We start from the raw sequence: 15260 nt of genomic DNA, 5'->3' as shown, positions 1-15260 counted from the left end.
TAATTCGTTCCTATTCATTCGTATCTCCCATTATTTTTTCATATGTTGCAACCAGTATACAGATGTGATTAATACTGTGTTTAGTTAATTTGAGAGGAAACATTTGTTTGCACTTTGCATTGGAATTACAAAGTGCTCATTGGACGAAAACCTTTTCCTGGGACTATTTTGAATTTTTCATCGGAATGCTAGATAATGGCATTATTATTGGTGCATTCTAGGACCAGAAATGTATTCGAAACATTACACTAGTTTGGATATGAATGCAACTGGTTAGGTTTATTATGGATTCCTATCATAATGCTATAAGTTTCTCTTACATTTTCATGTTTATCCCTATCAAAATTAATTTTATTGAAAGTTTTCAAAAGGTGCTGGTGTTTCTTCTTTCTGCTGCTTTATGCTGACCAAGGAGTTATAACTTATGAGACAACTTATGGTACACAGTAACACAGCCGTAATAAAAAGAATTTTCTTTAAAATTGTAGGGCGATGCTTCATAAAAAAGCCAGTTAATCTGGTGTATTTTATCGGAGGAGAAAACGTATTAAACACATATATTGATAGCGGAACCCAGATACAAGCCAGATGTCCTTATCGAAAGGAACTTGTTATTTCATCTGCATATCTTGACAGAGAGGAGGTATCTGTGAAATGCAACATGGGTACCTTGGAGCCGGGAACACTCGACTGCAAGGACAGTAAGTAGGTGTGACCTATATTTTATTGTTACAACATTTGGGTTTAATTGCTTCTTACTGAGCCAAAATATATAACAATCTATCAATCAAATGAATGCAGTTGTAACAAACGAACTATATAAAACTACTAATTGAGGAAAATGAAACATAAACAATCTAATGGATCTTCAACCTACGACTCAAATAAAAAGACCAACATCCAATTCAGAAATTCACAAAAGTAGAAAGATAACGTGCCATTTGTATTAGGAAAAAGGCAGCTCACTTATATTTCTGTGCAATATGTCTGTAAGAATGATACATTGTTGTATACACCCATTATAACAGTATCTTTGTACTATAGGAAAAAGGATCGCAAAACAACATTTCGGCAGACCTAAGTGTCGACAACCCATATGAACAGTAAAATACACAGCATCATACTGGCAATGTTGTGAATACATTTCCTGCAAATACATTCCAAAAATGTAGTGTATCAAACACACTATGTCTCGCACACACACACACACACACACACACACACACACACACACATATATATATATCGGTTGCAACGAGTTGCTTCTGTAAATATATTGAGGTAGTACCCTAAAAGAATACGTATATCTTTTTACACTGGGATAATATATTTCACAATGATGTCTTATTTAATAAATGGATGCAAACGTTACCGAGGCACGCCATGAAAATGCTAGACATCACTTTTCAAAGAAACAAAATATGTGCTATAGGACAAACATGCTTATGAAACCTTCCTAGTTTCTTCACATTCTTTGATGGTTCTTACCTATGTTTTCCTAGGTTCTTTCTCCACCATTTGTATTGGCACCATGTTATCAAGTTAAATGTAGAAAGTTGGATAAAATATTCAGTACTTAACTTGTATCATACTTTTCATATTGTCCATTTTCCTTGAAATCACAGAAAGATGCAGCATTACAAAAATCGAAAACGGTCATTTTAGACAGATGGGGATTGTGATTGTTGCAGGAGAGAAGATTGAGTCGGGTAGTAAAGTAAGTTGTGTCCTGTTTCTTCATTTTAGTCATTTTTACATTCTTGTCTTTCTTGAGTTCTTTTCTATCTTCTCCATGTTTATATAAACATATAAAGTATATAAGCCGCACCTACTTGTATCTTGATAAAGTTTAGGAGTGTCATGGTCTCATAATGCCTGTTTATCATTGATAGACTATCTGCATTGATGTCGTATAATGAATAATTTTATTGTATTGAAACGACTAGAAACATCACTAAAACATCTGTATGAACAACTGAAGAATTAATCCAAATGGCATCGAATAGAAGCGTGAAGTAAAGAAGCCGTTAAGAAATGTCTCGAAGGAATTAATGGCAATATAAATATTGGACCGTAAAAGTCACAAGGATATAGCATTTGTTCACGTGATTTCGTTTTTCATTTATTACAGGTCAGTTATCTTTTAATATAAGTTATGGGTAATATTGTACATTTTAGATTACATTAGTATGTGCTGATGGATATGAACTGTATAATGAGAGGACACAAAGGTACCTTAATTTAGGATCGACAGACATAGATTGCTACCAAGGTTCATTCACCGGCGCAATTCCGTCATGTAAGCCGAGTAAGTATTGCTTTTTCTTTCGATTACAGTAGTACTTTTTCTTGTGATCAATCAGGTCCTTGAGAACCAATCTTTTGTTTTTACTACGGTTGATCTTTGTGCTGTTGCTGTTGTTATTATTGTTAAGGTTGCTGATCTTTACTGGTGTAGGAAGAAAGAACTGCATCACTGAAGTGCATGCTCAAAGACGCAACAGTCGAAATTTGAAAGCTGACTTCAGACTTGACATTCGAATGTTCTCAGCTAACGCACATTGATAACAATCGAGGGATATATGTTACCGTATAAGTTGCAGTGCGCATAGTCTTTGCATTTTATTATTGTTTTTAGAGATAATTCGCATTGGTAAACAACTGATTTAAAAGATATTATGTACACTATATATATCTTTTCCTATCAGGCACAAAGTCTACGTCACGTTCAATAGGTATTAGTATACTCTTTACACTACGTGGTCCTGATATCTTCTGATTGTTGGATATAAATTTGGTGAGAATAGTTTCATGATCTTAAGGATATGTCGGATATAAAATGAGTCCATTCTTTGAATGATTTTGTTTACGACTCATGAATTAACACTGTTTAGGTAATTTCGATCACACAAATATATCAGAGCTATTGTTAGGTTATATTGATTCTATAATTTCTTTCAATAAATAACAAATTGTAATCAATTGGCGTCATCTTCAATGAAATGGTTCTTTGTTTCTATATACTACTGAAAATTAAAACAAAATAAAATTAAAACCTGATTTATATTCAAGTATGCACCGAAACCATTTATACATGCTATTCTTAGCTCCGAAAATTCTACTTCAATAATGGAGAGTTATTCGATCTTTCTGTACATTACATTTGTTCACATGTATAAAAATAAACCATTCAAAGTAGGATCAAAAGTTTGATTTAGTCATGTAGAAATACGCTAATGATGTATTAGATATTCAAATAAAAATATGAAAACTAATGCTTGAGGTCGGAGTTTGTAGTCATTTATATCTGAGAAAAGGTAATGGCATAAAAAGAAGAGAAAGAAATACAGTAGATGACGTGCCAACTGAAATGAATTTGCTACCAAAAGACATCGAACAACCATATCTTCTGAAGGAGTTCTCCTATATCATATGTCTCAAGGATCTTCAACACATAAAAACGTTTGATCAGCCTTTCAACAAAACGAAATGAACCTGCCTTACACGTGCATCATTGCGTATGTGATTAATAAAACCAAGAGGATAACAAACGATCTAAATTCATTTTAATTTGGACATCATGAACAATTGCGCATTGTATGGAGTCAACGTTCTGAAAGATAAAAAAGTGCTCTTCCTTCTTTTCTTGCAGATGTCAGAATTCTTGATTTTAGTGAATCTTTTATCTTTAAAAGCTAAATGACCTAAAACAATCAAACTAATATTGTCTTCGCTGGATCGGAGAAAATATAAATTATTAATCAAAGTGAACGTTAGTGAGCAAGTCAGTAATCGAAACTGATATTTGCTATACATAGCTGCTTGCATACAAGCTAGTTTACGATTATATTAACAAAGACAACTCGGAAAGGTTTTCTGATAAACTTAAGCAAAGTTTTGAAGAAGCAATGCAAATTGCAGTTATTGTATTTTTTGCCGATAATTTGTGAATGTTTATTCAATATGTAAAGTTAAAGAATGGCCTTACAAATTGTCTCTCTATGAAAGGGAGGTATTGTTTATCTTGTTTCACACCAAATTATATTTGGCGACAATACAGCTAGTAGTAAAACAATTTTGATTAAATCACAGGACGATGTCTGATAGATTCTCAAGTTAATTTGGAGTATTTCAACGAAGGAAAGAGAGTAATAGATAGATATATTCATAATGGAACCCTGATGCAGGCAAGATGTCCTGATCGGATGGAACTTGTTCGTTCATCTGAATATCTTGACCTAGAGGAAGCGTCTGTGAAATGCAACATGGGTACCTTGGATCCCGGATCACTTGGCTGCAAGGACAGTAAGTAGATCTTACATATATTTTACTGTTTGATAAACTGTATTTAACTGTCGGTTATCTAGAAGACAATGTATAACGAGTAGTCAATCAATAGTCTGAAATTGTATCAAAACTACGATACAAACTAACTGGAGAAAATTCGACCAAAATAGTCTAACTAATCTTCAGCCTTAGGAAACAACAAAGGATCCACATACAATTCTTAAATTCACGAAATCATCAAGATAATGTGCCATGTGTATGAGACACATTATCACTCACACACACATATATGTATGTATGTATGTATGTATGTATGTATGTATGTATGTATGTATGTATGTATGTATATGGGTTGGAACGAGTCAATGTAATGAGGTAGGCCCTTTAAAGCACACGTTAACTTATGTTAAGCTAGGATCATATATTTAGCATTGATGTTTAATTTAATAAATTAATGAATTGTTTACCGAGACCGATTATGAAAATGCTAGATATATGCAATTTGCAAGGAAACAAACATGTACTAAAGGACAATAATGCCCGTGAAACCTTTTATTTTGTCTTCTCGTGGGTTGATGGATTTTAGCGACGTTATCCCTGATTCTTCCTTCACCAGTCATAATGGCCCCACATGCAGCCTATCAATCCAGATTGTAATAAGTTGGATATATTTCAAACTGATGTTTAATTTAATAAATGGATGCAGACCTTACCGAGGCACGCCATGAAAATGCTAGACATCACTTTTCAAGGAAACAGATAGCTGCTATAGGACAAACATGCGTATGAAACCTTTCTAGTTTCTTCACGTTCTGTGATGGTTCTTACCTATGTTTTCCCAGATTCTTTATCCGCCATGTATATTGGCACCATGTGTGGTCTAACTTGTTAAATGCAGAAAGTTTAATAAAATATTCAGTACTTAACTTGTATCATACTTTTCATATTGTCCATTTTCTTTGAAATCACAGAAAGATGCAGCATTACCAAAATTGAAAATGGTCATTTTAAACAGACGGGGAATGTGATTGTTGCAGGAGAGAAGATTGAGTCGGGTAGCAAAGTAAGTTGTGTCCTGTGTTTTCATTCTAGTCATTTTTACATTCATTTCTTTCTTGAGTTCTTTTCTATCTTCTCCATGCTTATAAAAATATATGAAGTATATAAGCCGCACCTACTTGTATCTTGATAAAGTTTAGGAGTGTCATGGTCTCATAATGCCTGTTTATCATCGGTCGACTATTTGCATTGATGTCGTAGAATAAATAATTTTATTGTATTGTAATGATTAGAAACATCGCTAAAACATCTGTATGAACAACTGAAGAATTAATCCAAATGGCATGGAATAGAAACGTGAAGTAAAGAAGCCGTTGAGAAATGGCTCCAAGCAGTTAATGGAAATATAAATATTGGACCATAAAAGACACATGGATATATCACTTGTTCACATGATTTCGTTTTTTATTTATTCCAGGTCAGTTATCATTTAATATAAGTTATGGGTAATATTGTACATTTTAGATTACATTAGTATGTGCTGATGGATATGAACTGTATAATGAGGGGACACAAAGGTACCTTAATTTAGGATCGACAGACATAGATTGCTACCAAGGTTCATTCACCGGCGCAATTCCGTCATGTAAGCCGAGTAAGTATTGCTTTTTCTTTCGATTACAGTAGTACTTTTTCTTGTGATCAATCAGGTCCTTGAGAACCAATTTTTTGTTTTTACTACGGTTGATCTTTGTGCTGTTGCTGTTGTTATTATTGTTAAGGTTGCTGATCTTTACTGGTGTAGGAAGAAAGAACTGCATCACTGAAGTGCATGCTCAAAGACGCAACAGTCGAAATTTGAAAGCTGACTTCAGACTTGACATTCGAATGTTCTCAGCTAACGCACATTGATAACAATCGAGGGATATATGTTACCGTATAAGTTGCAGTGCGCATAGTCTTTGCATTTTATTATTGTTTTTAGAGATAATTCGCATTGGTAAACAACTGATTTAAAAGATATTATGTACACTATATATATCTTTTCCTATCAGGCACAAAGTCTACGTCACGTTCAATAGGTATTAGTATACTCTTTACACTACGTGGTCCTGATATCTTCTGATTGTTGGATATAAATTTGGTGAGAATAGTTTCATGATCTTAAGGATATGTCGGATATAAAATGAGTCCATTCTTTGAATGATTTTGTTTACGACTCATGAATTAACACTGTTTAGGTAATTTCGATCACACAAATATATCATAGCTATTGTTAGGTTATATTGATTCTATAATTTCTTTCAATAAATAACAAATTGTAATCAATTGGCGTCATCTTCAATGAAATGGTTCTTTGTTTCTATATACTACTGAAAATTAAAACAAAATAAAATTAAAACCTGATTTATATTCAAGTATGCACCGAAACCATGTATACATGCTATTCTTAGCTCCGAAAATTCTACTTCAATAATGGAGAGTTATTCGATCTTTCTGTACATTACATTTGTTCACATGTATAAAAATAAACCATTCAAAGTAGGATCAAAAGTTTGATTTAGTCATGTAGAAATACGCTAATGATGTATTAGATATTCAAATAAAAATATGAAAACTAATGCTTGAGGTCGGAGTTTGTAGTCATTTATATCTGAGAAAAGGTAATGGCATAAAAAGAAGAGAAAGAAATACAGTAGATGACGTGCCAACTGAAATGAATTTGCTACCAAAAGACATCGAACAACCATATCTTCTGAAGGAGTTCTCCTATATCATATGTCTCAAGGATCTTCAACACATAAAAACGTTTGATCAGCCTTTCAACAAAACGAAATGAACCTGCCTTACACGTGCATCATTGCGTATGTGATTAATAAAACCAAGAGGATAACAAACGATCTAAATTCATTTTAATTTGGACATCATGAACAATTGCGCATTGTATGGAGTCAACGTTCTGAAAGATAAAAAAGTGCTCTTCCTTCTTTTCTTGCAGATGTCAGAATTCTTGATTTTAGTGAATCTTTTATCTTTAAAAGCTAAATGACCTAAAACAATCAAACTAATATTGTCTTCGCTGGATCGGAGAAAATATAAATTATTAATCAAAGTGAACGTTAGTGAGCAAGTCAGTAATCGAAACTGATATTTGCTATACATAGCTGCTTGCATACAAGCTAGTTTACGATTATATTAACAAAGACAACTCGGAAAGGTTTTCTGATAAACTTAAGCAAAGTTTTGAAGGAGCAATGCAAATTGCAGTTATTGTATTTTTTGCCGATAATTTGTGAATGTTTATTCAATATGTAAAGTTAAAGAATGGCCTTACAAATTGTCTCTCTATGAAAGGGAGGTATTGTTTATCTTGTTTCACACCAAATTATATTTGGCGACAATACAGCTAGCAGTAAAACAATTTTGATTAAATCACAGGACGATGTCTGATAGATTCTCAAGTTAATTTGGAGTATTTCAACGAAGGAAAGAGAGTAATAGATAGATATATTCATAATGGAACCCTGATGCAGGCAAGATGTCCTGATCGGATGGAACTTGTTCGTTCATCTGAATATCTTGACCTAGAGGAAGCGTCTGTGAAATGCAACATGGGTACCTTGGATCCCGGATCACTTGGCTGCAAGGACAGTAAGTAGATCTTAGATATATTTTACTGTTTGATAAACTGTATTTAACTGTCGGTTATCTAGAAGACAATGTATAACGAGTAGTCAATCAATAGTCTGAAATTGTATCAAAACTACGATACAAACTAACTGGAGAAAATTCAACCAAAATAGTCTAACTAATCTTCAGCCTTAGGAAACAACAAAGGATCCACATACAATTCTTAAATTCACGAAATCATAAAGATAATGTGCCATGTGTATGAGACACATTATCACTCACACACACATATATGTATGTATGTATGTATGTATGTATGTATGTATGTATGTACATGGGTTGGAACGAGTCAATGTAATGAGGTAGGCCCTTTAAAGCACACGTTAACTTATGTTAAGCTAGGATCATATATTTAGCATTGATGTTTAATTTAATAAATTAATGAATTGTTTACCGAGACCGATTATGAAAATGCTAGATATATGCAATTTGCAAGGAAACAAACATGTACTAAAGGACAATAATGCCCGTGAAACCTTTTATTTTGTCTTCTCGTGGGTTGATGGATTTTAGCGACGTTATCCCTGATTCTTCCTTCACCAGTCATAATGGCCCCACATGCAGCCTATCAATCCAGATTGTAATAAGTTGGATATATTTCAAACTGATGTTTAATTTAATAAATGGATGCAGACCTTACCGAGGCACGCCATGAAAATGCTAGACATCACTTTTCAAGGAAACAGATAGGTGCTATAGGACAAACATGCGTATGAAACCTTTCTAGTTTCTTCACGTTCTGTGATGGTTCTTACCTATGTTTTCCCAGATTCTTTATCCGCCATGTATATTGGCACCATGTGTGGTCTAACTTGTTAAATGCAGAAAGTTGGATAAAATATTCAGTACTTAACTTGTATCATACTTTTCATGTTGTCCATTTTCTTTGAAATCACAGAAAGATGCAGCATTACCAAAATTGAAAATGGTCATTTTAAACAGACGGGGAATGTGATTGTTGCAGGAGAGAAGATTGAGTCGGGTAGCAAAGTAAGTTGTGTCCTGTGTTTTCATTCTAGTCATTTTTACATTCATTTCTTTCTTGAGTTCTTTTCTATCTTCTCCATGCTTATAAAAATATATGAAGTTTATAAGCCGCACCTACTTGTATCTTGATAAAGTTTAGGAGTGTCATGGTCTCATAATGCCTGTTTATCATTGGTCGACTATTTGCATTGATGTCGTAGAATAAATAATTTTATTGTATTGTAATGATTAGAAACATCGCTAAAACATCTGTATGAACAACTGAAGAATTAATCCAAATGGCATGGAATAGAAACGTGAAGTAAAGAAGCCGTTGAGAAATGTCTCCAAGCAGTTAATGGAAATATAAATATTGGACCGTAAAAGACACATGGATATATCACTTGTTCACATGATTTCGGTTTTTATTTATTCCAGGTCAGTTATCATTTAATATAAGTTATGGGTAATATTGTACATTTTAGATTACATTAGTATGTGCTGATGGATATGAACTGTATAATGAGAGGACACAAAGGTACCTTAATTTAGGATCGACAGACATAGATTGCTACCAAGGTTCATTCACCGCCGCAATTCCGTCATGTAAGCCGAGTAAGTATTGCTTTTTCTTTCGATTACAGTAATACTTTTTCTTGTGATCAATCAGGTCCTTGAGAACCAATTTTTTGTTTTTACTACGGTTGATCTTTGTGCTGTTGCTGTTGTTATTATTGTTAAGGTTGCTGATCTTTACTGGTGTAGGAAGAAAGAACTGCATCACTGAAGTGCATGCTCAAAGACGCAACAGTCGAAATTTTGAAAGCTGACTTCAGACTTGACATTCGAATGTTCTCAGCTAACGCACATTGATAACAATCGAGGGATATATGTTACCGTATAAGTTGCAGTGCGCATAGTCTTTGCATTTTATTATTGTTTTTAGAGATAATTCGCATTGGTAAACAACTGATTTAAAAGATATTATGTACACTATATATATCTTTTCCTATCAGGCACAAAGTCTACGTCACGTTCAATAGGTATTAGTATACTCTTTACACTACGTGGTCCTGATATCTTCTGATTGTTGGATATAAATTTGGTGAGAATAGTTTCATGATCTTAAGGATATGTCGGATATAAAATGAGTCCATTCTTTGAATGATTTTGTTTACGACTCATGAATTAACACTGTTTAGGTAATTTCGATCACACAAATATATCAGAGCTATTGTTAGGTTATATTGATTCTATAATTTCTTTCAATAAATAACAAATTGTAATCAATTGGCGTCATCTTCAATGAAATGGTTCTTTGTTTCTATATACTACTGAAAATTAAAACAAAATAAAATTCAAACCAGATTTATGTTCAAGTATGCACCGAAACCATTTATACATGCTATTCTTAGCTCCGAAAATTCTACTTCAATGATGGAGAGTTATTCGATCTTTCTGTACATTACATTTGTTCACATGGATAAAAATAAACCATTCAAAGTAGGATCAAAATTTTGATTTAGTCATGTAGAAATACGCTAATGATGTATTAGATATTCAAATAAAAATATGAAAACTAATGCTTGAGGTCGGAGTTTGTAGTCATTTATATCTGAGAAAAGGTAATGGCATAAAAAGAAGAGAAAGAAATACAGTAGATGACGTGCCAACTGAAATGAATATGCTACCAAAAGACATCGAACAACCATATCTTCTGAAGGAGTTCTCCTATATCATATGTCTCAAGGATCTTCAACACATAAAAACGTTTGATCAGCCTTTCAACAAAACGAAATGAACCTGCCTTACACGTGCATCATTGCGTATGTGATTAATAAAACCAAGAGGATAACAAACGATCTAAATTCATTTTAATTTGGACATCATGAACAATTGCGCATTGTATGGAGTCAACGTTCTGAAAGATAAAAATGTGCTCTTCCTTCTTTTCTTGCAGATGTCAGAATTCTTGTTTTAGTGAATCTTTTATCTTTAAAAGCTAAATGACCTAAACAATCAAATTAATATTGTCTTCGCTGGATCGGAGAAAATATAAATTATTAATCAAAGTGAACGTTAGTGAGCAAGTCAGTAATCGAAACTGTTATTTGCTATACATAGCTACTTGCATACAAGCTAGTTTACGATTATATTAACAAAGACAACTCGGAAAAGTTTTCTGATAAACTTAAGCAAAGTTTTGAAGAAGCAATGCAAATTGCAGTTATTGTATCTTTTGCCGATAATTTGTGAATGTTTATTCAATATGTAAAGTTAAATAAAGGCCTTACAAATTGTCTCTCTATGAAAGGGAGGTATTGTTTATCTTGTTTCACACCAAATTATATTTGGCGACAATACAGCTAGTAGTAAAACAATTTTGATTAAATCACAGGACGATGTCTGATAGATTCTCAAGTTAATTTGGAGTATTTCAACGAAGGAAAGAGAGTAATAGATAGATATATTCATAATGGAACCCTGATGCAGGCAAGATGTCCTGATCGGATGGAACTTGTTCGTTCATCTGAATATCTTGACCTAGAGGAAGCGTCTGTGAAATGCAACATGGGTACCTTGGATCCCGGATCACTTGGCTGCAAGGACAGTAAGTAGATCTTAGATATATTTTACTGTTTGATAAACTGTATTTAACTGTCGGTTATCTAGAAGACAATGTATAACGAGTAGTCAATCAATAGTCTGAAATTGTATCAAAACTACGATACAAACTAACTGGAGAAAATTCAACCAAAATAGTCTAACTAATCTTCAGCCTTAGGAAACAACAAAGGATCCACATACAATTCTTAAATTCACGAAATCATAAAGATAATGTGCCATGTGTATGAGACACATTATCACTCACACACACATATATGTATGTATGTATGTATGTATGTATGTATGTATGTATGTATGTATGTATGTATGTATGTATGTACATGGGTTGGAACGAGTCAATGTAATGAGGTAGGCCCTTTAAAGCACACGTTAACTTATGTTAAGCTAGGATCATATATTTAGCATTGATGTTTAATTTAATAAATTAATGAATTGTTTACCGAGACCGATTATGAAAATGCTAGATATATGCAATTTGCAAGGAAACAAACATGTACTAAAGGACAATAATGCCCGTGAAACCTTTTATTTTGTCTTCTCGTGGGTTGATGGATTTTAGCGACGTTATCCCTGATTCTTCCTTCACCAGTCATAATGGCCCCACATGCAGCCTATCAATCCAGATTGTAATAAGTTGGATATATTTCAAACTGATGTTTAATTTAATAAATGGATGCAGACCTTACCGAGGCACGCCATGAAAATGCTAGACATCACTTTTCAAGGAAACAGATAGCTGCTATAGGACAAACATGCGTATGAAACCTTTCTAGTTTCTTCACGTTCTGTGATGGTTCTTACCTATGTTTTCCCAGATTCTTTATCCGCCATGTATATTGGCACCATGTGTGGTCTAACTTGTTAAATGCAGAAAGTTGGATAAAATATTCAGTACTTAACTTGTATCATACTTTTCATATTGTCCATTTTCTTTGAAATCACAGAAAGATGCAGCATTACCAAAATTGAAAATGGTCATTTTAAACAGACGGGGAATGTGATTGTTGCAGGAGAGAAGATTGAGTCGGGTAGTAAAGTAAGTTGTGTCCTGTGTTTTCATTCTAGTCATTTTTACATTCATTTCTTTCTTGAGTTCTTTTCTCTCTTCTCCATGTTTATAAAAATATATGAAGTATATAAGCCGCGCCTACTTGTATCTTGATAAAGTTTAGGAGTGTCATGGTCTCATAATGCCTGTTTATCATTGGTCGACTATTTGCATTGATGTCGTAGAATAAATAATTTTATTGTATTGTAATGATTAGAAACATCGCTAAAACATCTGTATGAACAACTGAAGGATTACTCCAAATGGCATGGAATAGAAACGTGAAGTAAAGAAGCCGTTGAGAAATGTCTCCAAGGAGTTAATGGAAATATAAATATTGGACCGTAAAAGTCACAAAGATATATCACTTGTTCACATGAGTTCGTTTTTTATTTATTCCAGGTCAGTTATCATTTAATATAAGTTATGGGTAATATTGTACATTTTAGATTATATTAGTATGTGCTGGTGGATATGAACTGAATAACGAGAGGATGCAAAGGTACCCTAATTTAGGATCGACAGACATAGATTGCTACCAAGGTTCATTCACCGCCGCAATTCCGTCATGTAAGCCGAGTAAGTATTGCTTTTTCTTTCGATTACAGTAGTACTTTTTCTTGTGATCAATCAGGTCCTTGAGAACCAATTTTTTGTTTTTACTACGGTTGATCTTTGTGCTGTTGCTGTTGTTATTATTGTTAAGGTTGCTGATCTTTACTGGTGTAGGAAGAAAGAACTGCATCACTGAAGTGCATGCTCAAAGACGCAACAGTCGAAATTTTGAAAGCTGACTTCAGACTTGACATTCGAATGTTCTCAGCTAACGCACATGGATAACAATCGAGGGATATATGTTACCGTATAAGTTGCAGTGCGCATAGTCTTTGCATTTTATTATTGTTTTTAGAGATAATTCGCATTGGTAAACAACTGATTTAAAAGATATTATGTACACTATATATATCTTTTCCTATCAGGCACAAAGTCTACGTCGCGTTCAATAGGTATTAGTATACTCTTTACACTACGTGGTCCTGATATCTTCTGATTGTTGGATATAAATTTGGTGAGAATAGTTTCATGATCTGAAGGATATGTCGAATATAAAATGAGTTCATTCTTTGAATGATTTTGTTTACGACTCATGAATTAACACTGTTTAGGTAATTTCGATCACACAAATATATCAGAGCTATTGTTAGGTTATATTGATTCTATAATTTCTTCAATAAATAACAAATTGTAATCAATTGGCGTCATCTTCAATGAAATGGTTCTTTGTTTCTATATACTACTGAAAATGAAAACAATAAAATTCAAACCTGATTTATATTCAAGTATGCACCGAAACCATTTATACATACTATTCTTAGCTCCTAAAATTCTACTTCAATAATGGAGAGTGATTCGATCTTTCTGTACATTACATTTGTTCACATGTATAAAAATAACCCATTCAAAGTAGGATCAAAATTTTGATTTAGTCATGTAGAAGTACGCTAATGATGTATTAGATATTCAAATAAAAATATGAAAACTAATGCTTGGGGTCAGAGTTTGTAGTCATTTATATCTGAAAAAAGGTAATGGCATAAAAAGAAGAGAAAGAAATACAGTAGATGACGTGCCAACTGAGATGAATTTGCTACCAAAAGACATCGAACAACCATATCTTCTGAAGGAGTTCTCCTATATCATATGTCTCAAGGATCTTCAACACATAAAAACGTTTGATCAGCCTTTCAACAAAACAAAATGAACCTGCTTTACACGTGCATTATTGCGTATGTGATTAATAAAACCAAGAGGATAACAAGCGATCTAAATTCATTTTATTTTGGACATCATCAACAATTATGCGCTGTATGGAGTCAGCGTTCTGAAAAATAAAAAAGTGCTCTTGCTTCTTTGCTTGCAGATGTCAAAATTATTGATTTTATCTTCAAACGCTAAATGACCTAAAAGAATCAAACTAATATTGTCTTCGCTGGATCCCAGAAAATATAAATTATTAATTAAAGTGAACGTTAGTGAACATGTCAGTAATCGAAACTGATATATGCTATACATAGCCGCTTGCTTACAAGCTAGTTTACGATAATATTAATAAAGACAACTCTTCAAAGATATCTATAATCTTAAGCAAAGTTTTGAAGAAGCAATGCAAATTACAGTTATTGTATCTTTTGCCGATAATTTGTGAATGTTTATTCAATATGTAAAGTTAAATGATGGCTTTATAAATTGTCTTTCGATGAAGAAAAAATCTTGAAATCTATTCGGGAAGATCAAATAAGAAACCGTGTAAAAGGGACGTATTGTTTATCTTTTCTCACACCAAGTTATATTTGGCGACAATACAGTTAGTAGTAAAACAAGTTTGATTAAATCACAGGACCATGCCTGATAGATCCTCAAGTTACTTTGGACTATTTCAACGAAGGAAAGAGAGTAATAGATAGATATATTCATAATGGAACCCTGATGCAGGCAAGATGTCCTGATCGGATGGAACTTGTTCGTTCATCTGAATATCTTGACCTAGAGGAAGCGTCTGTGAAATGCAACATGGGTACCTTGGATCCCGGATCACTTGGCTGCAAGGACAGTAAGTAGATCTTAGATATATTTTACTGTT

At 33.3% G+C, this 15260-nt stretch overlaps 1 protein-coding gene across 7 annotated transcripts in view; it reads left to right on the top strand.

Annotated features, from left to right (window-relative positions):
• Positions 1-15260, top strand: part of LOC149794503 (sushi, von Willebrand factor type A, EGF and pentraxin domain-containing protein 1-like) — a 184760-nt gene that overhangs the window by 38281 nt on the left and 131219 nt on the right. For all 7 annotated transcript variants that reach the window (XR_016423037.1, XM_089968753.1, XM_089968751.1 and 4 more), the window contains 13 exons: positions 489-701; positions 1626-1717; positions 2179-2308; positions 4093-4305; positions 5259-5350; positions 5812-5941; positions 7726-7938; positions 8876-8967; positions 9429-9558; positions 11342-11554; positions 12516-12607; positions 13069-13198; positions 15018-15230. Coding sequence is in view for 6 of the 7 variants with exons in the window: in XM_089968753.1 (XP_089824879.1) it covers positions 489-701; positions 1626-1717; positions 2179-2308; positions 4093-4305; positions 5259-5350; positions 5812-5941; positions 7726-7938; positions 8876-8967; positions 9429-9558; positions 11342-11554; positions 12516-12607; positions 13069-13198; positions 15018-15230 (1953 nt within the window). In the remaining variant the exon portion in view is untranslated. The remainder of the gene's footprint in view (positions 1-488; positions 702-1625; positions 1718-2178; positions 2309-4092; positions 4306-5258; positions 5351-5811; positions 5942-7725; positions 7939-8875; positions 8968-9428; positions 9559-11341; positions 11555-12515; positions 12608-13068; positions 13199-15017; positions 15231-15260) is intronic.

Source organism: Sinohyriopsis cumingii, chromosome 8 (assembly GCF_028554795.1).
Source record: "Sinohyriopsis cumingii isolate HCF-2022 chromosome 8, ASM2855479v2, whole genome shotgun sequence".
NCBI classification, from domain to species: Eukaryota; Metazoa; Mollusca; class Bivalvia; order Unionida; family Unionidae; genus Sinohyriopsis; species Sinohyriopsis cumingii.
Note: the sequence above shows the minus strand (reverse complement) of the source record. Positions and strands in the feature narration are given on the sequence as shown.